The 27,124-nt window shown below is 46.8% G+C and overlaps 1 protein-coding gene across 1 annotated transcript in view; it reads left to right on the top strand.

Moving 5' to 3' along the window:
* FBXW2 (F-box and WD repeat domain containing 2) overlaps positions 1 to 8,425 on the top strand; it is a 29,958-nt gene extending 21,533 nt beyond the window's left edge. The window contains exons 6-8 of the mRNA XM_018052700.1: positions 1,179 to 1,265; positions 1,885 to 2,054; positions 7,783 to 8,425. Of these exons, the coding sequence (XP_017908189.1) occupies positions 1,179 to 1,265; positions 1,885 to 2,054; positions 7,783 to 8,071 (546 nt within the window). The 3' untranslated portion in view covers positions 8,072 to 8,425. The remainder of the gene's footprint in view (positions 1 to 1,178; positions 1,266 to 1,884; positions 2,055 to 7,782) is intronic.

The raw sequence follows: 27,124 nt of genomic DNA, 5'->3' as shown, positions 1-27,124 counted from the left end.
AAATGAATTTGAGTGGGGCACTAATGGGTCACAAGTGGATGCTCAGTGGTCAGTTAGAGACCCCTGGCTTGGACTTGGGTGGTGCCAGGGAGAGAGAAGGGCACATGCGGAGGCTGTCTTTGAGGCAAAGCCAGCTGAGCTTACAGGGACAAAGGAAGATGACTAGTGGCTTTTAGACCGGGTGGGGCGGGTGACTGTGTGGGGAGACCAGTAATAGCACCGAACTGCATGCTGGAAAATGGTTGCGATTCTACATTTTATGTTCTGTATTTTACCACAGTTAAAAACTGGAAAGAAAACCTGTACTGGGCACATTCAGATTTAAATAGAAAAGTTACATAAGACAATTTAGTGTTAGTTAAAAAACAGTGGATTTGGGGCTAGGACCTGGCTATAATGTCTGAGACAAGAGACTCTTCCCTTCAGGGCCAGAGCCTCATCGTCTGCTCGTGTTCTTGTGAACATTAATTGAGGTGATGGGGCAGCTCCCCACAAGTTTCATTTGTATCTGCAACCCAGGCTTCTGAGGGAGTGAGCCTGGCCTCCCTTCTCACCTGATGCTGATTTAATGCTAAAATAACCAGAACCTAGTGTTCACAGATTATCCCAAGTGCTCATGGGATTTTCGCTTCTATTAGACTTATTTTCATTTTTTATTTCATTTTCAGTGCGATTATCTGAGATAATAGGTGCCCCAACTTCTGTTTTGAAAGATGAGGAAACAGGTGAAGAATTTAGATGGTCCTGCCCAAGGTTGCAGAGTCAGCATATGACAGATTCTGGTCGCAAGTAGAGTGTCTTTTCTCTTTATGACGCATGTACTTAATGAAAACAGGTCATTTGTACCTATTAACGTGTATGGATTTTTTTATTTCCTATTCTTTATCATTTTATGACGTCACATCTTATGATTTAAAAAATCAGTCCTAATGTTTGCTTCTGGACCAAAGCTGAGAGTAAATGCTGCCAATATTAGACACTTTTGGATCCTGTTGGTAGCCTAGAGAATCTGGTTATAATAAAACTCTTAGTAAGGGTTAACTTGAGTTCTAGTTAACGTAGAGTTATAGATTACCCACATACCATATCATTTTGAGCTCTTTTTCATATTTTACTTAAAAGGGATGTATATAGTACTAAAAGCGTCTTTCTATAACATGGATATGTATTATTTCTAGGTGGTCTTGCAGAAGTGCAAAGTCAGGTCTCTCTTGCACAGCCCTGGAGACTACATCCTCTTAAGTGCAGACAAATATGAGATCAAGGTGAGGTTTTTTTCCCTCGATTAATTTGCTTCATGAGAGAGTGTGGCACAGGGAAATATTTCAAGGGAGGCAGGAAAGTCTTCAGTCTAAGCCCTCTTAAACCCATTGGAAAGAGAATGGATTCCTTTTCTCTGTGTTCTAGGCAGTTTCTAACTCTGATTTATAAATGAAGCGGGAAAATCCACAGAAATTTATCTTCACTGCGTTCTTACCATTTTCTTAAGACATATATCTCCTGCCCTCCTCCATTCTTAGATCTGAAGTATGAAAACATAAATATTTATTAGTATAATAATAAAAGCAATTTGCAAAAAGTTTACAGAGCACTCTGACATATATTTTTGTTGTATCTTCTAAAATGTTGCATATGGTAGGCACTATCTATCTTCATGGCAGGAACTCGGGTTTAGAAGAGGTTGAATATTTTACCCAAGATTACACAACACATAGGTGCCAAATAAGAATTTGAACCCCCCCTGCCTCAGCTGTAAAGCCTGTGGTGTTTCCAGTTCACTTCACTTTATTTCTGACTTAAGCAAACACAAGCCACATTGTTTAAAAACAGGTTTTTCTCTGGTGATGTGATCTATCATCTTTCCTAATTTTCTTTTATCTGTAGATTTGGCCAATTGGGAGAGAAATTAACTGTAAGTGCTTAAAGACGTTGTCTGTCTCTGAAGATAGAAGTATCTGCCTGCAGCCAAGACTCCATTTCGACGGCAAATACATCGTCTGTAGCTCGGCGCTGGGCCTCTATCAGTGGGACTTTGCCAGTTACGATATTCTCAGGTAATACTTCCTGGGCCCTTACCGTTAGTAGGCTGTTGCAGTTTAATAATAAAGACAAAACAGTATTTGGAGAAACTAGTTAATAACTTGTTTTGGGGAAATGTTTACTCACATTAGCTGTGAATGATGCTGTGCTGAAAATCTCACACAAAAATATTTTAAAGGCAGTAATTTAGAACGAGTTATGTGTTAGAGTGTAGAGACTCAGCTTCTAGTCCCTCTTCTTAGGTGCTATAAGGCAGGAATTAAGTTAGAACGAGTTACGTGTTAGACTGTAGAGACTCAGCTTCTAGTCCCTCTTGTTAGGTGCTGTGTGCTCAGTCACATCTGACTCTTGAGACCCCATGGACCGTAGCCCACCGGGCTCCTCTGTCCGTGGAATTCTCCAGGCAGGAATTCTGAAGTGGGCTGCCATTTCCTCCTCCGAGGGATCTTCCCCACCCAGGGGTCAAACCCGCGGCTCTTGAGTCTTCTGCACTGGCGGGTGGATTTTCGTCACTGCACCACCAGACAAGCCCAGTCCTGCTGCTTAACTCAGAGCTAACTTCCCCTTTCCCAATGTCTGGATTCTCCTGCCAGGTTTTCTGGAAAATGAAGAGTTTAGACGAAGAGGGCTTTCAGATTTCCTCTAGTTGTAACATCTTAAGTTCTTCGTCCTGGTCATTTTGAAACTGTGCATTTAGGAATCAAGTGACCTTCTGTTGACTAGTAGAAAGACAGAGATCCTTAGAGAATGTCACAGCCTGCGGGCTTTCTCTCCAATGGAATAGAGGCCTAGAGACAGTTTTGTGATTCCCTGCATACCATGGACCCCTCTTGGAGATGGCAGTATATGGTAACATATTGGAGGCTGGCGGAAGCCAGTGCTGTGTGGTAATCAAGAGAACTTACTTTGGTGATAAATAAACCTTGCTTTAAGACCTAGTTCTCTAAGTTTCTTAACCTCTCTGTGCCTCATTTGTCTCACCAGTAGAGATTAAATTAATTGCCTCTAATGAGGATCAGTCCTAAATGAAATCAGTCCTGAATATTCATTGGAAGGACTGATGCTGAAGCTCAAGCTCCAGTACTTTGGCAACGTGATGGAAAGACCTGGGAAAGATTGAAGGCAGGAGGAGAAGGGGATGACAGAGGATGAGATGGTTGAATGGCATCACTGACTCGATGGACAGAGTTTGAGCAAACTCCAGAAGTTGATGATGGACAGGGAGGCCTGGCGTGCTGCAGTTCACGGGGTCACAAAGAGCTGGACACGACTGAGCGACTGAACTGAGTGAGGATCTAGCTTGGGACCTGACAGTCTGTGTTATTAATACGTCTGAGAAGCCCTACATAAAGAAACCTGTTGTACTTTGTTTAACCTACTGTACCTCACACACGTTGGCATGGTGCCCTTGCTTGGAGGAGTGCCTATTGGCAGCTCACAGAATTAGTGTTCCATAGCATGCTTCCCTGGTGGCTCATAGACGGTAAGGCGTCTGCCCGCAATGAGCGAGACCTGGGTTCGATTCCTGGGTCAGGAAGATCCCCTGGATGGAAATGGCAATCCACTCCAGCCTTCTTGCCTGGAAAATCCCATGGATACAGGGGCCTGATAGGCTATAGTCCATGGGGTCGCAAAGAGTCGGACACGACTGAGCAACTTCACTCACTCACTCGGCGTGCTTCAGAAAGGACTGCCTGGAGACAAAAATTGAACAGTTGGTCTTCATTGTTTTTATGTGTGACTGTTTAGAGGTCAGCTCGAATGGGATCTGATCCTGCCAGCCAGCAGCTGACCACCCATCTTTGGTCGTAAAGTTACAGCCTCATTATTGGCTTCCTGGAGTCAGACAGACACTACTACTTTTTTTTTTCAGATCTACATTTCTAACCAGTTAGAATTCCAAGCTATCAGAATAATTTCTAGGAATAATTGATAATTGCACACTGACAAAACAGACTGGAACAAATCCTAGAAAATATTAGTCCAAGCTCTTCATTTTACAGGTTGGGGAACTGAAGCTGAGAGAGGTTAGGGGCCTGGCCAAACATCCCACAACTCACCCTAGCCCAGCCCCCACCCACCCCTCCATCCGTCCGTCCATCCATGGCTGGATCATCCAGCAGACAGCAGCAAGCCAGAGAGAAGGAACTTTTGAAAGAACTTGATTGTTTGCAACGTAAGAAATTGAAGTACAGTTGGCAATGGGTTTTGCACCCACAGATTCAACCAACTGAGGATGGAAAATTTTTTTTAATTTTCAGAAAGTTCCCAAAAGCAGAATTTTGAATTTGCCATGCATCAGCAACTGTTTTCATAGTATTTACACTGCATCAGGTGCAAGTAACCTAGAGATGATTTGAAATATCCCGGAGGATGTGTCTAGGTCATATGCAGATACCGCACCATTACGCCCGAAGGACGTGAGCAGCCATGCATTCTGGTATCTGAGAGGGCTGCGCAGCCAGTCCGCCCCAGAGAGCGACTGTAGTCACCATGGGAAAGTCAGATCTTCGATAGCTTACTAATGTTTTTGTTTGAATTAAAGTTTGGAAGAGAGTGGTGCTGAGGCAGGGTGGAAGAAAGGGGTTGTGATCTTTTTCATGCCTAGAGGCTAGAAAGGTTTCATTTGATCCTGCACCTGCTTTTCTCCTGTAAGAATGGCAGGTGGAGTCCAGATTCCAGATGAAGGTTCTGTTGGCTTTTGCTGTTTGGATATACCAGCTGTAACCAATAAACCTGCACAGTTGCTTGCTGCTTGCAAGTGCTAAGTTCAGGTTTTTTTCTTTTGAAAAAGGGGATATTTTGTCTCTTACTCCCCCCCTCTTCCTCACATGAATAAAACAACCTTTCTTAATGGGGTTAAACAGTTCTGTGACTGTGGCCTCAGTTGCCAGTACTGGGTTGTGTTCCTTAAGCTTCGATGCTAATTGAAAAGGCACAAAGCGCCAGCAGCAGCGTGTTGCTCCACAGATAAGATGCGATGCGTTCTGCTGAGTGAGGCTACCTCAGTGCAGCAGGCAGGGCGCAGGCGGCGCAGCAGGGATGTCTGTCTGCAGTTCTAAAGTAATCAAAGTGCAAGGTGCTATGAGCCTGTCAAGACCTGTGTTCAGTCCTGCAGCAGGTTTGTGCTTGAGTCGTTGAAGTCAGTTTAGAGCTTCCCTAGTAGCTCAGCTGGCAAAGAATCTGCCTGCAATGCAGGAGACTCTGGTTCAGTTTCCTAGGTCGAGAAGATCCCCTGGAGAAGGGATAGGCTACTCACTACAGTATTCTTGGGCTTCCCTTGTGGCTCAGCTGATAAAGAATCCACCTGCAATGTGGGAGACCTGGGTTTGATCCCTGGGTTGGGAAGACGGCTATCCACTCTGGTATTCTGGCCTAGAGAATTCCATGGACTGTATAGTCCATGGGGTCACAAAGGAGTCCAACACAACTGAGTGACTTTGACTTTTATCCTCCCAGCCTCAAGTCTTATCCCCTAGCCATTCAGTTTTCCAAGCTCCTGGTCTTTTTCTGCTTTGTCAGTGATGTGGGGCTTGAGACTCGCCCGGTGTCCCCAGCCCTCTTTGACTCTGTCTTGTAGGAATTTGTGTTTTCCCGTAACTCACTGCACTGCTGCTCTAGGCATTAGCAGATACTTACTTACCTAAGCTGTGTGTTAGGCGCTGTGATGCACCCTGGGAACCAGCAGAAGTACTTACCAAGCTTGCAGACATGTTGAACCAGGAAAGGCTGACATTAAACAGCTGACTGCATGCAGATATTTTAGTGGTTGGGAGAAGAGCAACATGGAATGGGGTACACTGAGACCCTGCCTAGTTTGAGAAGTAAAGGAAAGCTTCTCTGAGGAGGAGGGTCAGGCCACGCTGTTAAGGGTGGGGAGATGCACCTAGCTAAGTGCTGGGGGTGCAAGTGTGCAGTGAGGAACGTGGTAGGCCAAGTGTGCAGTCTGCTGAAAGGCCCAGAGCCCAACTGGAGCCCCGCGCGCTGGAGTGACTGAAAGAAGGCCAGCATTGTAGATGGGAGTACAGTGGGTAGCCAGTGGAGGGGTTGCAAGTTTGAATCAGGTGGTAACAGGTGAAAGTTTAAGTGGGAGGTTAAATGACTGACAGGCCCAAGAGCAGAGCTGGGGAGACCAGCGGGACCCTGGGCAGTGTGCAGGCAGCAGGCAGTGTCCTAGGTCCGAGCTGTGGCAGTTCAGGCTGCAGCGAGTGACTCCGGAGAATTTAGGAGGTGAAACCAGTAGACCTCGGTGGTTGGACTTGTGGCTTTAGAGTTGGATGGCTGCCACATTTCCTGTCTTGAGTGGTTGGGTGAGTGAGCAAGCCAGGAAACGAAGAGAAACAGGTTTGGCTGCGAAGTTGAGTTTTGGACCTGATAAGTGTGAGGAACAGGTCTTTGTCTTCATGCTGAGTCCCCCTCCCTCCCTGGCCCCAGACTGGAGTCCGATTCTGTGCGCTCTTCCCTTCGACCTGCCTGCTGGAGCCCCTCGTGCGGGGCCTCTCATAGGTCCTTCACTATCGAAGGGTGATGACTGGTGATTTTCTCCCTGTCTCCTCTGGTTCACGTCTTGCGCCCACACTCGCTGCGGTGTCCTTGTTAAGATGTAGAGCAAACTGGATGTCACGTGGGCCCCCGCGGACAGGCGCCGCAGCTCGCGTAGCTCTGTCCCGTCGCTCTTTTCCCTGTGCTTCTGAAGAGGATGTTGGCGCTCCACCTCACTAAGCGTGCAGAGGCTGACAGCAGGTGTTTTAATGTGTGCTCCTCTTCACACAGTCTCTCCCCCTTGTGCCTTTATCATCAGTGTTTTATGAACTGCCAGCCTGAGACGGTTAAAGCAGTCCTCCCTGCTCTCCCAGTTTTCTCTAACTTAATATGAATCTATTATTATTAAATGTTTCTGAATTATTTGGGAAACTTTATATTTTCAGCCTCTAGACTACCTTGAGCAGAACCTGGGCTTGCTACCTGCAGAGCAGAGCAGCACCAAATCACTTGACTTTCCCTCTTCTTTCTGGGCTTGGGGGCTTCCCCTCGGCCAGTGCAGTCTGTCCTCCATGTCTGTGTGCTCTGCATCTGTGGCCGTGGAGGGCTGGCCGTACTGCGCCGTTCTATGTAGGGGACTCGAGCATCCTCAAATTCTGGTATCCGAGGGGTTCAGGAAGCAAGGGATGATGTATAGCAGTTTTTACCCACCACTGAGAGTGGAGTGTTAGACGCTCCCTCTGACGAGTAACTAGCTAGTTGTAAAGCCTTAGCCAGAGTATTTACCCTGGCTGGATTTCAGTTTTCACATCTTAGAAATGAAAATATTAAATGAGATAATCTGAAAGATCCTTTCCAGCTTAGATGGGCATTTTATGCTTTTATAAATGTTCATTTCCTTAAATGCCTGTGTTATGTTATTATGAAGGGTTCTTTTCCCACACCTTTTTTCCAAAGTAGGCTGAGTTTTATGTCCTCATATTTTCCTTTTTATAAGAAAGTGCATTTAGTTTTAAATTTGCTTGAATTTTGTGTTGGTTTTTTCCTTTGACTGCACTGCTCACGGGATGGGCGATCTCACTTCCCCGACTGAGTATCGAACCTGGGCCACCTGCAGTGGCGTCAAGGAGCCCTCACCACTGGACCACCAGGAGGTTCCCTGTATCGGTCTTAAATGTCTCCAGAAAAGATGGCAGCAGCGCAGCAGATACACAGTGGCCTTCAAGCCTGGTTCACGCCTCTTAACTCTCATCCTTGCAGGGTCATCAAGACTCCTGAGATAGCAAACCTGGCCTTGCTTGGCTTTGGAGACATCTTTGCCCTGCTGTTTGACAACCGCTACCTGTATATCCTGGACTTGCGGACAGAGAGCCTGATTAGCCGCTGGCCTCTCCCCGAGTACAGGAAATCCAAGAGGGGCTCCAGTTTCCTGGCAGGCGAAGCGTCCTGGCTGAACGGACTGGATGGGCACAACGACACGGGCTTGGTCTTCGCCACCAGCATGCCCGACCACAGCATCCACCTGGTGTTGTGGAAGGAACACGGCTGACTTCGGGCGCCGGGGCTGCGGGTTTGGGGTGCAGCCTCTGTGGCAGCCGACTGCATGAACCAAAGTTCTCGCCTCACGGTATCGTCGCGCAGTGCACAATCACGTATCTCTTTGCCGGGGGCCAGGGCTCGGGGCGGGGGGCTCGTTCTGTTGACACCACAGCACGCTGACGGGGTCACCGTTGGCTTCATTTGTTCTTAGTTTGTGGGTCAGTGTGAGAGGCTGCATCTGGGGTTCATCTTTCTTGAATATTGATTTTAAGTAAAGAAATTTAAATGGCTCATTAATCTGCTAATTGGTTGCCTATAAAAACACAGTCTATTATTAAAGCTTTTTACCATTGCCTTTTTCTCTCTCGAAGCAAAGGTGCTATGATGATGTTACAGCAACTTTTCTCACATGGGGCTTAGCTTTTATAACAACCGTGTTGTAAAGACCACCACGTTCTGTGACACTCATGTTCTCCACCAAATGCCAGCTCTAAAGAGAGTGTGTCTGCAGTGCGAATGCAGTTCTGTAGATGATGGTTTGTGACCCGTGTTCAACCCTAGTGCTTGTCCCAGCCGGGACTGGCCATGTCTGAGCTGCACCAAGTGCTGCCGTCTTTGTCTCTGTGGGACAAGCTGGCCCTGGGTCGCCTGCCACCTCCATGACTGCGTGGAGGTGACATGGCGCAGTGGACAGCGCCAGGCTGGCAGACTGGAGCCGGGCCCGTTGCCTGGGAACCCTGCAGCCCAGGAGTGCAGCCCCCTGGGCCCCGCTTTCTGTCTGGATAGCTGGTTGTTAGGCTGCCGTTTGATTTCTGGAATTCTCTCTGGTCCTGTGTCTGCCGAGCTGTGCAAAAGCTGCTGCTTCAGTTTTGTCTGATTGCTAATTCCTTGTTTCTTGGCATTGGGAGATCATCTGTAAGTGAAATCACTGATACAAAGTTGTCATCTCTAAGGAAATCAAGCATGCAAAAAAAGAATGGATGAAAGGGAATGTGGGAATGTTAACAGTCCGCTTTAAAAATGCGAGCAGTTGGTGGAAGAAGTGCTGAGAGGAGCTGGGGTTCTCTGAAGAAGCAGGTGCCAGATCAGAGAGAAAAATCCCTGACCCTGACTCTCCTTGCTCCCCTGTCTCTGTCTTGATGTGTAGCCTCAGGCAGGCTAACTTTCTGTTGAAAATGAAGGAAAATTGCGCTAGAGCAGGGTTTGCAAACGCGTGGGCCCAGGGAGCCGTGCAGACAGCGTAGGTGAGTGTAGCGCTCTGGGCAGGGTGGAGCTGCACCAAGGGGAGCGCGTCTGGCAGGGCAGTTTCAGAGCCCTGAGCGCCAGGCAGGAAGAAGCCCAGTGCTGGCGCAGGTCTCCTGACTTTTCAGCCCCAGGTGGGCATCCAGCATTGTATTTGTAATGCCCTAGTTTTAAAGATGTGGACAGTGGCTTGCAGTCAGATGCAGTGGGCTAAACGCAGCGAGTCTGCAGGCTGCCAGGTCCATCCCCACCTTCTCATTCCGGCAGGCGAGAGGCCGTGATTCAGCAGGGGCGGTGTTCTAATGTAACTGTCACAGACATCAGGGAGAAAGTCGAGGGAACAAGTGTTGGGAAGAATTCCAGAGTCCCCCGTTGGGTGACAGAGGAGTGGGGGGGGGGGCGTTTCACTCACAGACCTACAGGAAAGTATTAATAGAAGATGAATTTAAGAGCTGGAACCTGAGTGGGAGGCTCTGCCTGGGAATATGAGGGATTCTTCTTGTTAATTTTGATATTGACCCATTTTTCAGGTAGGGAAAGGGTTGCTGGCAGAGCTGAGAATGATTCAAAGTACAGGGGGGACACCGCTCTCCCAAATCCGCCACCCTAGAGCCTGACAACGGCCCTCCGAATGCTGCACAGTCAGGGTTTTAGAGAATTGACAGTTGGTTCCAAGGATGCGTTTAGGATCCCTGCCAAGAGTCTGATGAAATCGGGTGAAAGAGCAAGATCTACATGCCCCAAATCCATCTCACATTGACTTCTGTGGGTGAGCGCTGCTGGTCCTTTTAAGAAATGGGACTAGGTTCAAAGCTAGAATCTATTTCTCAGGAACCTCAGGAGGCTTTGGGCCACGGTGAAGGGAAATGACTTTTCTCATTTTCGTCCACCTAGAACGTGGAACCGGGAACCGAGATCCCAGATCTGACGATCATCTGTAGCCCCACCTCACCTTCCAACATAGATACACTCGCTTTAAAGACCACGCGATTATATAGTCATCTGTGGGGAAGACTGAAATGGCAGACCTGAAGCTCGTATGGCACGTCTCCTCTCTTTTCAGTGGTGAATACCAAAGTTATCATCAAGGCGGCGCGGTGCTCGGAGTCCTGCCTTTATCCCTCTTCACATAGTATTGCGGTCCATAGAGTCAAAGCTGGCTTTTCCAGCAGTCATGTACAGATGTGAGAGCTGGACCACAACTAAGGCTGAGCACTGAAGAACTGATGCTTCTGAACTGTGGTGATGGAGAAGACTCTTGAAGTCCCTTGGATAGCAGGGAGATCAATCAATCCTAAAGGAAATCAACCCTGAATATTCATCAGAAAGACGGATGCTGGAGCTGAGGCTCCGACGCTTTGGCCACCTGATGCAAAGAGGCAACCCATTAAGAGAAGACCCTGATGTTGAGAAAGATTGAAAGCAAAAGGAGAAGGGGGCTGAAGAAATAGTTTGATAGCATCAGTGACTCAGTGGACATGAATTTGAACAAACTCTGGGAGATAGTGGAGGACAGAGGAGCCTGGTGTACTGCAGTCCATGGCATGGCAAAGAGTTGGACACGACTTACCTACTGAACAACAACAGCTTCTATAAAAATGGGAAACCGACTCATCCTTTGGAAAAAAATAAAGCGAGGTGGGGAGTTGGTGAGCGCCGTGGATGGGGGGACTCAGGCTCCTTTCACAGAGTCGGGGGCGCTCTTCCCACACACCGACTTCTGCTTCCGTAGCTCAGAGGCTAGGGATTTGCCTTTGCCTCTTCTTTTGCGAGTATTCTTTTCTGAAAAATTCTTAGGTCATGCGCAGATAGAGTCCATCTTTCTTCACGAGCTTTGGATTTCTCCGGTGACCCTAGTGTGGTGGAAGGTGGGGTGGCTCTCTGCTCGGGTCTGTGGAAGGACTCATAAGAACTTGGGGCTCTGGGGAGAGCATGGGGCCTGAGAGAGCCGAGGGGGTGTGAGGTTTCAGCAGACTTGGTGCCCATTCCAGAGGAAACTGCCCCCCCAGCAAGCCCCGTTATTTGAAGACTAGAAGTGATGTCACAGCTGGGTTTCACCTGACCTCTTAGACTCACCGGAGAAGTAGGAAGAAAGACTTCCTCCAGGGGAGGGGCTCGACTTTGAACAAGTTCCGCAGGAAGTACACATGTTTGAACAGCTTTTGAGTGGAAGAAATGGAATATTGCTGTTGGGTTTTAAGCTGTGCACTTCCTTTTTCATAGTTCAAAGTTACTCTGTTCTGGCCTCTGGAAACGCTCAGGAGAGCATGAGTGAGGATTACGTGATCATGCTAGTATTTGCTCTCAGGAGAGTGTTCACTGCGCTGCATTTGTAAAACATCTTAGGGAGAAAAGAAATACTTTTGCAAACAGTATTACATTAGTCATGAAGAAATTGTTTCTGTCAGGTGAACAGAAGTGGCTAAGGAGAGTGGAGGCCGGCTTGACACGTTGTTTTGGCCAAACCCAGCCAACCCCCTGAAGCCGTGGTTGTTGCCTGACTTCTGGGGTGCCTAGAGACGGGTCTCCCCACCGTCCTGCACCTAGCTCTCCGTGCCTCCTCGTCTGGGCCTCTGCCGGGCCCTGGTGTCCCAGCTGCTTGCCGATGTCTGTAGGGAAGTGTGTAGTCAGACTGCCGTCCTGGGAGGCAGCCTGGGCCAGGGCACACTCTCCCCTTTGCCTTCAGCCCACGGGGTTGTCGGCACAGGGGAGAGGCCCCAGGTCCGTCCCCTGGACACAGCCTTCCTACCTGCTTGTGCTGGTGCTTGCCAAGATGTTTAAGATGACCAAGACCCTCTTGAGAATTCTGCAGTGCCTAGATAGAGTGTCTGACGGAGGGGACAGGTTAGCACTCTTGACAGAAATGCCTGCCAGCCACCTTTGTGTCCTGATCTGCAGCTCCTTGTGCTTACTCTAGGAAGTTGAATTTCAGGATAAGTCATGAAGTGGATTACCAGTGATCTCTGCACCACTCCCTTCAGCCTGATGGGGCTGAATGACCACGCTCAGTGCGAAAAGGGGTTTTGCTGTCAGGTTGTTTTCAGTGTGTTTCCAGTCTACCCCAGTTGCTTAAAACTTGTGTTACAGTCTTGACCGGTGTGAACACACTTAATGACTGCAGCTTAAGGAATCCAGCTAACTTCTACTCTTCATGAATGTACTCAAGTAAAAATGTGTTTTTGCATATTTAAACCTGGCAAATTATTGATTCAGATGATAGAGGCTCAGTGCTGTTGGGGTCCATATACTGACATGTGAACAGACACATTTCATTCATTTAGACTTAGTTCTCTTGATGAGAATGCTCAGGTTGAAACAGGCTGTTCTCACCGATCCAACACCGATGGCAGCGTGGGACTTCTGTTTCACTTATCTGATGTATGTTGTGGTCTCGGGGGAGTGAGGTGAAGTCTATCCTGGCACTGTCTGGGGTGGGTGGGTGGGGGAGAAGGGATTGCTTCAGCAAATATTGGAGTGACTGTGGAGCAACATGTCTCTGTAAGATGAGAAGTTATTTTCATGCGTCACAGAAGCATTCTGCCTGTGAGTGATTGTGCTAACTAGAAATCATTTATCTCCATACATGAAAGCAGGTTCCTTTGATCAGTTCGCCAAGCCCAAGTTACTGTTTGTACTTGAAAGAAATAAAGCTGCATTTCCTTAAAAATTACATTCTGCAATGAAGACTGCTTTCTTGTCCCCCACTCCCGCCAGCCAGTTTCAAGGAAGCTTTTCAAAAGCAAGTGTGTTTGAAATGAACTGTTCCTCGAATGATCTAAAGCAACCATGTTCTAAGGTTTCTGTATGTTCTAGAATGTCAGTCTAACAACGTAATGATCTCTCAACGAGGCCCAAGAGTGGAAATAAATTTAAAGCAAAATGCAAGGAAGGATTTTGGCGACCTTCGTGAATAGATGGAAACGGGGAGGAAAATGTCTTGATGCAGAGTCCAGACCTTGGAATCCTCCCTGGCTCCTCTGAACCCACTTGAGGATCAGTACATCCCCAAGTTGGTTCATCCTTTCTATTCGATGTGACTGTGTAGGGCCCGTCATCATACATGGCCCTGTACCTCTGCTCCCCAGCAGGGCCATGCGGGGCCCTTCTGCTTCACAGGTGAGAAGTTGAGGCTTGGAAGGGTGGCTGGTTGCTTACAGGAGTAGTAAGTGGTGAGAATGAGGCCTGGTGTTCAGCATTCACAGACACGGGTTTCTCCTACCTTTTCTTGTTTCTCTTCCCATTCTCTCCCTACTTTGGTTTCTTCAGTCCAGACCTGGACCGCTGCCCAGCCCCCTCGCCGCTCATGTGCCCCTCCCGAGCCCCTGTGGACTCTGCGGCTGGGGCATCCCCCCCCCCCCCACTCCCTGGAGCCTGTGTCTACTCTTCCAGCGGCCTTGTTGTGCAGTGGCTAAGTCATGTCCCACTTTTCTTGCAGGACACCCTCCACCACCACCACCAGGCTCCTCTGTCCGTGGAATTCTCCAGGCAAGAACACTGGAGTGGGTTGCCATTTCCTTCCCCAGGGGATCTTCCCAGGCCAGGGATCGAACCTGGGTCTTCTGTGTTGGAGACACATTCTTTACCACTGAGCCTCCTGGGTAGCTCTGTCTAACAGCCTTAGTGACTCCCCGTTATCAACCAGAGGTGTCTAGGTGCATCAGTGTAGTCTGAGTCCCAGCTTACCTCTTCAAACAGTCCTTGCTCTTTCTTCTCCTGTCTTTGCATCTTGGATCTCCCCGCGTCCTCATGGGGAAGCCCTCTGTGCCGCTTCCGCCTGTCCTCGGGCCAGCCTGTAGGGCCCTGTTGGCCTCCCACTGTGGTCAGTCTGCTGACCACCATCCGCCCACTGGGCCTGACTCGGTGTTTTGTCCCCGAGTCCTTAGCTGTGCAGCTCATTTGGTGATTCATCACGCAGAACCTTTTGCAGTTGGCAAACCATTAGCTTTTACCCTTGATCTGTACACTCTTAAAAATTTAGGTGACTGCTTTGGCTCTCCAGCAACAATTTAAGATTGAGTTCTTACGTGATGCTCAATACAGTCCTAATGTTTTAATAAATTTCATGCATTATCTTCGGGGCTGTGTGTCAGGAAGGAAAGAGAACTGGAAGATGTAGGAGCGCTGAAGCAAAGGGAACGAGCAGTTACACACGGCCCTCCCCTTCCAGGCTTCCCTCTTCCGCCGTGTTCTTTTTCATTTATTATTAACGTGTAGTTGGTTTACAGTGTTGTATTGATTTCTGCCATGCAGAAGAGTGATGCAGTTATGCGTTTCTCCATATTCTCTTCCACTGCAGTTTATCCCAGGATGTTGACTATAGATTCCTACGCTCTCAATAAGACCTTGTTGCGTGTCTCCTCTATATAATGCGTGGCATCTCCTCACCCCAAACCCCCGATTCATCCTTCTCCCGCCCCCTCCCCCTGGCAGCCGTCAGTCTGTTCTCTTCACGAGTCTGTTTCTGTCTCGTACATAAGTTCTTTTGCATTGTATTTTAGGTTTGCCATTTAAGTGATATCAGAGGCTGCTTGTCTTTCCCTCTGACTTCACTCGGTCGGTACTCTCTAGCCCACTCATGCTGCTGCAGACGCTAACATTCTGGCTGCGCTCTTGTGTATGGCTGTGCAGCCGTCCTCCGCTGCCTTATCCTTCGTCCATCAGTGGACATTGGGCTGTTGTCAGTAGTGCTGCTGTGAACCTAGGCTGCGTGGTTCTGCCATATTCTGTAACAGCTAAAGTCCTCTGAGTACAGCCGAGCGGGACGTTTGATGATCACTCTGGTGAGACGTGGGGAGTCCTTGCCAGTGTGATGCTCCTCTCCTTTGCATTTTAACCACGTGTTCTTTTCTCTGTGGCAAAGCTCATCCAACAACAGAAACTTTTCGAGAAAATTACTCAGACTTATTTATCCTAATGACCTTTATTATTCTAGTCCTTACGCACATGTGTGTAGTTATGTAATTACAAGTCATTCTTTCGTATTGTACTGTCAGAATTGTGCTCTAAGTCTTTGCAATTACCGTAATACTTTGTAATATTCCTTTATTACATACAATTTGCTAAACCATTCCTGTTTGGGTGGATAATTAGGTGGTTTCCAGTTTTGCTTTTTAGACAATTCTACAGAGAATTTCTTTGTGCATGATTTCCTTAGAACAGGTTCCTAATAGATGACTTATTGGTAAAGCAAAGGAAACTTTTTTTTTAATTGTTGTTATAGACATGGAAGAGGGCATAAAACACACCATTTATTGAGTCACTATAGAGGGAACAGCTGTATAACCACTCTCCAAGCAAAAAGAGTATTTCTGGCTCCCCAGAAACCTCTTCTGTTTCCAGGAAGTAACACTGCTATGGCTTTTGCTTCATGCCTGTCATACGCTTTCCACATGGGTTAACGGTGTTGTCAGCTCGCCGGGTTCAGTATACATGTTTCAACACAGCGTCGTCAGTGCTGAGTAGTTATTTTAAACTTTGGCCAATTCAGTAGGTATAGAGAAGGTATCTCAAGGTTGCTTTAATTTTGTCGTTTCTTTAACATGTGGAGATAAGTCTTTATTGAATTTTGTACATTACTGCTTCTGTTATGTTCTGTTTTTTTTGACCACGAGGTATGTGGGGTCTTAGCTCATCGACCAGGGCCCAAACCCACACCTGCTGCATTGAGAGGCAGAGTCTTAGCCCCTGGACCCCCAGGAAAGCCCCCAGATATTTTTATGTGTGCTTATTTGTATTTCTTCTGAATTCTGCTTTCCTCTTTTACCCATCTATTTTTTTTTTTTTTTACATTTTCAAAAACTTGGGAAACATTGAGATGAGTGATAGTCACAGAAAAAATTTCACTGATCTAGGCATCACTAATTTAGAAGTATGAACTCAGCCCAAGACACGCACTGAAATTCTCTGTCCATAAAGGGGATCGATGTCAATGTCAACAATCACTGTTTATATCCCAGTCATTAACATCCAGTGAACCAGTGAAGCTGCTCAGTCGTGTCTGACTCTCTGTGATCCCTTGGACGGTAGCCTACCAGGCTCCTCCATCCATGGGATTTTCCAGGCAAGGGTGCTGGAGTGGGTTTTTTTTAACATGCTCTGTCACAAACTGTGCACTGCCTGTCAAAGCAGGAGTCCCAGTACTTCAGAAGAGGGCCGGCCATCAACCTGTCATCAGTACAGGACACAGAGAAATGTCTTTTTCTGAACACGTCATATGGCACGTGGGAACTCAGCTCCCCGACTAGGGGTTGAACCTGGGCCCTCGGCATTGTGAGTGTGCTCTTACCCACTGGGCCAGCAGGGGAGGCCTAGCACTGACTTTTTAATTTAAACTTTTCCTATTGAAGATGTATAACAGGTGGTTAATAGTATTTATAGGACAGTGTGGGCAATCATGAATCAAAAAAATGTCTCCCCAAATTAATGTGCTGAAATTTACAACAAGGAGCTAATGCAGAAGGCAACCAAGTGCAGACTCTAAGGACATAGTTGGCCTCGTGTTTCACTCGGTAATGCAGAGTCAGGGAGCGGTTGTCAGGCACGCTGTTTCATTTCAGGCCTCTGTGAGTTCAGAGAGGAAAATTTCCATCTGTGAGGTTTTGCAGGAGAGCAAACAGTCCTGAGTTTTGCTAGTTCAGCAGATTTAGCCATGTGAGGTGACGAGCTGGTTGATCATTCAAGCTTTAAGGGCACAAATCTTGAGCTCTGTCTCTCTCTCTTTTTCTGGCTGTGCTGCTCGGCTTGTGGGATCTTAGTTCCCCAACCAGGGACTGAACATGGGCCACTGCAGTGAAAGCTCCAAGTCCTAACCACTGGACTGCCAGGGAATTCCTGCTTGAACTCTGAGAGGAAACTAGAAAAATAGAGAACACTTAAAAGAATATTGTGCCAACCTCAGCTGAAAAGACAAGGCGGCGTCTTCTCAGTTTCTCTTTTTCTCCACCATAAGACTATGTCTTGCCAACAGGAGCAGTGTCTCACTCTTCTCTGCGCCCATATGGCCTAGAACTGGCATAAACTCAGAAGGAGGGGCTGGATGGACACGTGGGTGAATGGGCCCGGGATTGGTCTACATTGATTCCGTGTTCCCAACATGTGTGATGTCCTTCCAGCACATTCGTATTACCTGGGAACTTGGTAGAAATGCAGATTTGGGGGCCACATTGCAGACTAATGAATCGGAAACTCTGAGGCTGGAGTTGGGCCGGTGGTTCCCATGCCTGCAAAGGTTGAGTACCATGGCTGTTATCTATCATCTGGCCCCGTCCTGCCACCTAGTGGAATTCTTGAGAATAGCATCTGGTGATGAGTAGGACAGAATTCTGTTGCTGTTGAATAAAATTGAGTTAGACTTCCTGGTGGCTCAGACGGTAAAGAATCTGCCTGCAATGCAGGAGACCTGGGTTCAGTCCCTGGGTTGGGAAGATCCCCTGCAGAAGGGAATGGCTGCCCACTCCAGTATTCTTGCCTGGAGAATTCCGAGGATAGAGGGGCCTGGTGGGTTATATTCCATGGGGTTGCAAAGAGTCGGACACCTGAGTGACTGACATAGCAAGGACTTTCTTACGCTTAAAGTTACAGCCACTCTGAGTGAGTTCTAAAACTAGAATTGCCTTCTACTTTACATGCAGTTACTGTAAGGCATTTCGTGTCAAGACGTGAGCAAGCAGACTGCATAAACTCTTCCGTATTGTTTTATAAATACCTTTAACTTTGTTCAGAATTTCCCTTACCATAAACTAGAATAATACACAGCTATCAAATAGTGCTGTGAAGAATAACTTGGGAAATGCAAGAGCAAGGTAAAACAAATTTAAAAAGGTGCGCGCCATGATCCAATATCTTGTAAAAACCTATAAGGGAGAAGAATCTGGGAAAAAACTTGTGTGTGTGGGTGTGTGAGAGAGAGAATCACTTTGCCGTATACCTGAAGCTAACCCAACATTGTAAATTAACCATACTTAATTAAAAGAAAAGAAAGTTGTAATCCAAAAATAAAAAATACACATGGACCTTTCTCAGATCTATTTTATGTCATTGCAATATATGAACCATGTAGCATTTGCAAAGTTTCTGTGAGAAATTTTAACCCCCAAATTGTGGCTGCCTGCTGTTTAAAGTTGCTACTAAACAGCAGAGAACAACTTGCCTATTTAACCTGCCAGAAATGAAATAAAGGAATCTTGATTAAACAAGATTCTGCTTCTGTGTCTGATGTTATAAATAGGGCCAGGACCCTCCCCCCCAGTTCTGAAGCTGTTTGACAAAACTGACCCTCTCCTCCAAATTGATCAAAGGTCTGCTATAATATGGAGGAAAAAACCTCTCCCAAGGGAGGGCTGAATCCAGTGAGATAATATCTGACTCTTGCAAAGCAGTTTTTCGGGTAGAGAATAGTAATAGGAAACTCCTGGGCTTACCTGGCAGTCCAGCGGTTAAGACCCTTGGCTTCCGCCTTAAGGGTCTTGGGTTCCATCTCTGGCAGGGGAACAAAGATCCCACATACCTCACTGGGAGGCAAAAAAAAAAGCAATAGAAAACTCTTGAACTCTCTAAATGTCTTGGGGTCCTGATATTTCCACCCCATTCCTTATTTGAAAAGAATTGTAAAAGTCTAGCCTGGAGGAAGTTAAATGATCTCTGATTTTGGCAAATCGCAAAGTTAGAAATAAGGAAACAAGAGTGTACGCTCAGTCGCGTCTGACTCTTTGCAACCACATGGACTGTAGCCACCAGGCTCCCCTGTCCATGGGATTTTCCAGGCAACAGTACTGGAGTGGGTTGGCATTTCCTCCTCCAGAGGAGCTTCCCCACCTAGGAATCGAACCCTAGTCTCCTGCGTCTCCTGCGCTGGCAGGCAGCTTCTTGACTGCTGTGCTGCCTGAGAAGCCCAGAAAGAGCTGTAGGAGGGCTCGAATAGGGCTGTTCGTTTCTGAAACTACAGATTTTAGATCCCAGTGGGATGCAAGTGATAACAAATCACTTACCAAAAGAGCATATCTGAAAATCAGTTCCTTAAGAGAAGAGATTGTGTAGGTCAGATAATACTAAAGGGATGTTCAGTCCCATTTTCTTTTTTTTTTTTTAAGATGAAGATAAATTCTTCATCCGCAAGCCAATTCAAGTTTTTAGTTTTAACGTTAACAAGATTGGAGAATAATTCACATGTACGTATTCAACAAGGGCGAAAGATATTTAACCACAGTTTCAGACGTAAAGACCAAGAATCAACGACTGACCCAAAATGATGTAAATGGCTAATTTTTTTTTCAGTAAAGCTTTGTTCCAAGAAGCTCTGTCATGGGGCTTCTGCTTAAAATGATGGCAAGTTCGTCTTGCCTTTATCTTCTCCCCTTCCATATATATACCCAGCAGATAGTAAAGGAATTAAAATTAAAAAAACGAAAGGCAGTATAGAAACACAGAAGGGCAAAGGGAGCTGAGGGGGAGGCACCCGTAAACGTGAGACTGCTGGGGATACTATGGAAACAGAGCGGAAGTGGATGAAGGACTGATGACTGATGAGCAGATGAGGATGCTCAAAGCACAGTTCATCCAGCGCGCTAACTCCTCACGCAGGAGGCAAACTCCTGAGAAAGAAATCGCAGTAGAAACACATTATTTTAAAATACAGAGTTAAACGCGGGGGAGAGGGGCCAATCAGCTCTGTGGCTCTGTAGAGCAGGCCTCCGAGATGGCAAAGAACAGGGCAGATACTACTGGTTTTAATTCCAAATGTATCGTTTCATTCTAAATGCATTTATTCTGGGTGTAGAACTATTTTTTCTCTTCAAGCTCTCTATAATTTTATTTTGACATTATTTAAATCTTTTACCATTAGGGAAGGTAGATTTGGATTTAGTATAGGAAAAACTGCTTAGAGCTATCCCACAGGGGAGCAAGAAAAAGGAGCCTGTGTCCCCAGACATTCAGCACCAGAGTATCCAAAATGTGTCAGCAGGATTCGTATGGAGTCACACACCGCTATAGATGTCATCTAATGTTCTGTCCCATTAATATTGGCAAGCTGAGGCTCAGAGAGCTCAGTTTGCCTGAGACCAAGGGGATGCTGGCGAACACAGATCTGTTGATCTGCCACCCAGAGGTTTTCCGATCCATCTCGTGGCCTCCGAGTCACGGAAGTGATTTGTTATGCCTTCCTGGGCGCTTGTGCTCCTGGATGTTTCCCTCCAGCCCCTGGGTGAGGTCACGGGATGGTGCGACCCAGGGAGGAGGCGAAGGTGCCCCTGGGGGAAGCAGGACTGTCCAGCACAGGATGCACCGGGGTGGAACGCTGTTGCGGGTCATGAGGACAGCCCTGGCCCAGCTTTCTCTTTGCCCTGGATGCTGGGTCTCGGGCCGGGCTGCCTTCCCAGGGCTCAGATCAGCTTCTCTGCCGTGGCTGGGACAAGGGGGAGGCGTGAACGCCTCGTATGACTAAATACTGTCAGATTACGCCCCCGTCTCCTCTCCCACCAGCAATGAGTGAGGGTTTCTCTGTTCCCAGTCTGCTCAACATTTGTCATTACCAACTTTTTAAATTGTTGTTGTTGCTGTTGTTGCCTGCTTAAGGGGTACAAAGGGCTTCCCTGGTGGCTCAGCGGTAAACAGCCTGCCAAGCAGGAGACATGGGTTCAATCCCTGGATCAGGAAGATCCCCTGGAGAAGGAAATGGCAACCCACTCCAGTATTCTTGCTGGGAAATCCCGTGGACAGAGGAGCCTGGTGGGCTATAGTCCATGCGGTCCCAGAAAGTCGGACACGACTTAGTAACTGAACAACGAAAACAACTGCAGCAGGTGTAAAGTGACATCGTTATTGCTTTATTTATTTTTCTGATGATTGGTGACATTGAATATAAACTGCCTTCCATTGGGCTTTTAGGTTTCCTCTTCTGTGAACTGCCTGCTTCTATGCAATTGTGTGTGATGGTTTTAAAATGTGTCAATGAATTATTTGATACTCCCTCTTTAAGAAGTGGAGTTTATTTCCCTAGGCCGTATGTGTGCCCTGGATGTACTCGGTGAAGTAATTTGCCTCTGTTCCTGGTTTGCAGAGAGCGTTTAGCATCATCAGTGGCGCAGTTCTTTATCAGATAATTGTTCTGATCAGTTTTTACTTTTTGTAGTGTTCTATCCGTTTCATCTGTGTTTTCAAATTTAACAGTGTATACCTCTTATGACCTGGAGGAGGGCATGGCAACACACTCCAGTATTCTTGTCTGGAGAATCCCCGTGGACAGAGTCGCCTGATGGACTGCAGGCCGTGGGATCACAAAGAGTCGGCACGACTAGCAACCAAGCTCAGCACAGCACCTCTTCTAAAGCTTTTATGATCTTTTAAATCTTCTGTGTCTACAATAATTTATCCGTTCTGCTTCGTTTTTAGCTGTTGGGTAACTTCTCTCTCTCTCTCTCTTTTTGTTTTTTTGTGAGTCAGATAATGGTCTATCTATCTTAAGAAGCTTTTCAGTAAACCAGCTTTGGACTTGTTAATATTCTCGTTAAGTTGCTCTCTGCTGCATCTCAGTATTTCATTCTTTCTTGTTTCTTTGTGTGTGCTCTGTTGGTCTAAGTATTGCTTTAGCTGTGTCCAATTTCAATTTATTGTGTTTTATTTTATTAATATTTTTAAAACATTGATTAATTAATTTTGGCCGCCCTGGGTCTTGTTGCTGTGAGCGGGCTTTCTCTGGTTGCAGCGAAGTGGGGCTACCCTTCCTTGCAGGGTGTGGCTTCTCCTTGCAGTGACTTCTCTTGTTGCAGAGCCCGGGATCTTGGCATGAGGGCGTCAGCAGTTGTGGTGCCTGGGCCACGTGGCTCCGTGGCATGTGGGATCTTCCTGGGCCAGGGATCGAACCCTCGTCCCGCGGACTGGCAGGTGGATTCCCAACCACTAGACGATCAGGGAAACCCTGTTGTGTTTTAATTATCAGTCAATTTTTAGTACCTCTTAATTTCCTTTTAAACTCAAGTGTTACTTAATAATTTATTAGCTTCCAAAGATATAGATTTTAATCTATATAGTTTTTTGTGTGTGGTCCAACATACATAATTCAATAAATGCAGTGTATATAACGCTAATGGAATGAAGCGAGAAAAATCACACGATCGTCTCAATTGATACAGAAAAAAGCATTTGATAAAATCGAACAACCTTTCATGATTAAAAATACAACCACCAAACATTCAGTAAAATGGGAATAGAAAGTAACGTCTGCAGTGTGATAAAAGGCATTTATGAAAAACTCACAGCTGGGACTTCCCCGGTGGTCCAGTGGATGAGAATCCGCCTGCCAATGCAGGGGGCACGGGTTCAGTCCCTGGTCCGGGAAGATCCCACGTGAGAGAGCCGCGTCTACTGGAAGCCCCCACGCCCGAGGCCCATCCTTCACAAGAGAAGCCCCCGCAAGGAGTCCAGGCAAAGCAACTAGAGAGCAGCGCCCCTGGCGGCAACTAGGGAAAGCCGCAGCAAACACCCAGCACAATCACAAATACGTCAATTAGAACCTTAAGGCTAACCTCACACTCAGTGGTGAAAGCCGGGAAGCTTTTCCTGTAAGATCGCGAGTAAGACAAAGGCGTCGGGACACTTCCCCTCAACATAGCACTGGAAGTTCCAGCCAGAGCAATCAGGGAGAAAAATGAAATAAAAGCCATCTGAACTAAATTTGAAGACTATATCTAGAAATTACATCTAGGAAACCCGAAGGAATTCACTCACCAAAAAAACCTGTAAATGCTAATAAATGAGTTCAAAGTTGCAGGATACAAAGTCAACACATGAAAATCAGTTGTATTTCTACACACTAGCAATGAGCTATCTTAAAAGGAAATGAAGAAAACAACTCCATTTACAATAGAAACTCAGCATTTACAACTCAACAACAAAAATTTAAACAACCCAATTAAAAAATGGACAAAGAATTTGAATAGATATTTCCCCAAAAAAAGCTGTTCAAATAGCCGATAGGCACATGAACAGAAGCTCAACATCACTAATCATTGCTGCTGCTGCTGCTGCTGCTAAGTCGCTTCAGTCGTGTCCGACTCTGTGCGACCCCATAGACGGCAGCCCACTAGCCTCCTCTGTCCCTGGGATTCTCCAGGCAAGAACACTGGGGTGGGTTGCCATTTCCTTCTCTAACGCATGAAAGTGAAAAGTGAAAGGGAAGTCGCTCGGTTGTGCCGACTCTTAGCGACCCCATGAACTGCAGCCTACGAGACTCCTCCATGGGATTTTCAAGGCAAAAATACTGGAGTGGGGTGCCATTAGGGAAATGTAAATTAAAAGCAAAGAGAGACAGTACCGTATACTCATTAGGATGGCTACTATTGAAAAGAAATAACAAGTGTTGAGAAGTTGCTGGAGAAATTGGGACCTTCAGACATCACTGGTAGGAATGTAAAGTGGTATACCACCTATGAAAAACACTTTGGTGAGTCCTCAAAAATTTAGACATAGAACCACCATATGACCCAGCAATTCTACTCTTGTTACTGAAAGGTGTGGGGTCTGGCTGCTCGCTACTCAAAAGCCAAAAATCAGGCCAGGTTGGTGGAAAGGAAAGTTGGCTTTGTTTCAGATACCAGCAACTGGGGAGGAAGGCAGAATCTGTCCAAAGGCCTACTCCCCGTCCCCTCAACAAGCAGGGGGTGAGAGCTTTTATACACGGAGTTGTCGGGGGGTGGGGGGAGACCACACGCAGAAACAGCACAGTCAGCTCTGATGGTCATCTTCAGACGTCATCAGTGGTCTGACCAGCGTCACCTTGATTCTTCTAGGTGCAGTTAATCATCAGTTCCAGGGTCCATTTGTTCCCATTTTTTTTTTGGGGGGGGGAAGTTCTTGGAATTGTGGCAGCTCATGTCTAGTGTACAGTCTGGGCATTGTTCCACCTGGTGTTCCAGCGTCTGTAAGGCAATGCACAGGACATGGCTCTGAGTATTGTGCATAGCCCTTGAGAAGGAACTAAAGGTCCTTGCCTATGCTTAATGAGTACTCGACTGTTTCCCTTTATTTCCACATATTCTCATTTCTCTGATTAAACATAGTCTGACTAAAGTTTTCCACAGACAAATGGCAGGCAGAGGGGGTGGGGGGAGGACCACATGGTCCTGTCCTGCGTCACTCTTCCGTAAATACCAAAAAGAGCCGAAAACAGACTCACACAGACACTCGTATGCCAGTACTCGTGGAGCATCGTTCACAGTAGCCAAAAGGCAGAAACAGCCTGAAAGTCCATCAACAGAGGAATAGATGACGGAGTATGGCATAGACATACCGTGGGGCAATACTCAGCAATAAAGGTGAAATTCTGACACCACAGCGTGCACGGGCCCTAAGCATAAGCTAGGGAAGATAACCCAGACCCCAGATGGCATGTATTACTTACTACACAGCACTTTGCCAACCAAGGTCAAGGCTATGGTTTTTCCTGTGGTTATGTATGGATGCGAGAGTTGGACTGTGAAGAAAGCTGAGCGCCGAAGAATTGATGCTTTTGAACTGTGGTGTTGGAGAAGACTCTTGAGAGTCCCTTGGACTGCAAGGAGATCCGACCAGTCCATCATAAAGGAGATCAGCCCTGGGTGTTCTGTGGAAGGAATGATGCTGAAGCTGAAACTCCAGTACTTTGGCCACCTCATGTGAAGAGTTGACTCATTGGAAAAGACCCTGATGCTGGGAGGGATTGGGGGCAGGAGGAGAAGGGGACGACAGATGAGATGGCTTATGGCATCACGGACTCGATGGACGTGAGTCTGAGTGAACTCCGGGAGTTGGTGATGGACAGGGAGGCCTGATGTGCTGGGATTCATGGGGTCGCAAAGAGTCAGACACGACTGAGCGACTGAACTGAACTGATATGAGATATCCAGAAGAAGCAAATTTATCGAGACAGAAAGTAGGTCAGAGCTCACTGGAGGCTGGGGCCTGGAGAAAATGAGAAACTGTTGCTAAATGGATACAGAGTTTCTGTTGAGGGTGAGGAAAAATTTTGGAACTGGGTAATGGTAATGGTTAGACATCACTGCAAATGGAATTAATGCCGCCAAACTATGTAACGTCAGGTGGTTAAAATGGCAAATTATCTTATGTACATTTTACCATCATAAGAAAAAGTACCAAAACAGTAAGTTAGCATCACATTTAATTGCAAATCTGATTTTAGAGCTCAGCAGTAAAGGTGTTTAACTCTTTTATTAATTTAAGAAAAATAGAAATGCTGCAAGAACAGTGCTCTCGATAACATAGAGAAAGATTTTCTGTGAGAAGTCACAGACACAGACGATCTTGATTAGTGACTTAGAAGTGGGCTCAAGGCGCCAAAGTTTTAGGATTATCTTCACCAGTGTATTTTACTGTTTCTAAATGGGTAAACAAATTGAGGTATATCCACATGGTGGAATATTGCTCAGTCCTACAAAGGAAAAACTATCAACACATATAATAACGTGGATGAACTTCACACTTATTATGCTGAGTGAAATAAGCAAAACACGAAAAGATTGTAAACTCTACGATTCTATTTACACAAAATTCTCTATGGAAAACTAACCTGGAAAGACAGAAAGCTAATCAGTTGTCTGGGGATGCAAGCAGAGGGAAGAATGGACTACAAGGGGCAGGAGGAAACTCTGAGGGGAGGGAGAGGAGATCTTCATTATCTTAAGTTTACAGTGATGGTTTCACAGATATATATTTATGCCAAAGCTCATCAAACGGAATACTTTCAACATGCGTATATGTTAATTAGACATCATTAAAGTTGTAAAAAATCATTTCCTGTTTTTGCTTTATGCTTTCACATGCCTTATTTTCCTAAGTGTATTTACCAGGCTTATTCTTGGCCAGTCTCTTCCAGTCATCTCGCTTTGGATGATAGATGTTTGTCCCCCTTTGACCGAGGTTGCGTTTCTCAGGTGGCTCATTAGTTTGGTCTAGAAGCTCCCGGTCCCCTGGGGCAGCAGCTCCTTTGTACAGCAGTGCTTTTAGGGGGAAAAGCTGAAGAGCAGGCTCTAGTCTATGTCTGGCCCTTCAGGTTTAAGGAGAGAGGAGGGGACAAGGCTCAGATCACAGAACCCCAGGACCTGCTGAATCAGTCCCGATCCCTCTGATCTAATCCCACCTCTTGGGTGGGATTAATTCTCTGGTACAGGATTTGTCCTTACCTAGGAGAAGGCAATGGCACCCTACTCCAGTACTCTTGCCTGGAAAATCCCATGGATGGAGGAGCCTGGTGGGCTGCAGTCCATGGGGTCGCTGGGAGTCGGACACAATTGAGCGACTTCAGTTTCACTTTTCACTTTCATGCATTGGAGAAGGAAATGGCAACCCACTCCAGTGTTCTTGCCTGGAGAATCCCAGGGACAGGGGAGCCTGGTGGGCTGCCTTCTCTGGGCTCGCACAGACTCGGACACGACTGAAGTGACTCAGCAGCAGTAGCAGCAGTGAAGACTGGGCAGAGGCAGTCTCTCTGGGACGTGTAATCTCTGGGTCCAGTGTCTCCTCGCTGGGGCTTTCTGCTGTCCTGCTAAGCTACCTGTGCTGCAGGTTCCTAATGGGAGGGGCAGGCAGTGTTTCTCCCAAGACGACCCCCAAGGGAGGCAGTGTTGGACCCCGAAGGCCTTTCCTCCGGCTTGTCCCTCCTCTGCTCCCCGCGTCAGCCTTTCCTCCAGGCTGCAGGTGCCCACTCCCACGCCCAGCTACTCACACCAGGTCCAGGCAGACTGTCTCCCCACAGCCTTCTTCTTACAAGTTCCTCAACTCCGTCTTTCCATTTTGTTTAAATAATTTCTCCAGAATGGATTTTGAGAGAGAG

The sequence above is a fragment of the Capra hircus genome, chromosome 8 (genome assembly GCF_001704415.2).
Source record: "Capra hircus breed San Clemente chromosome 8, ASM170441v1, whole genome shotgun sequence".
Lineage (NCBI taxonomy): Eukaryota > Metazoa > Chordata > Mammalia > Artiodactyla > Bovidae > Capra > Capra hircus.
Note: the sequence above shows the minus strand (reverse complement) of the source record. Positions and strands in the feature narration are given on the sequence as shown.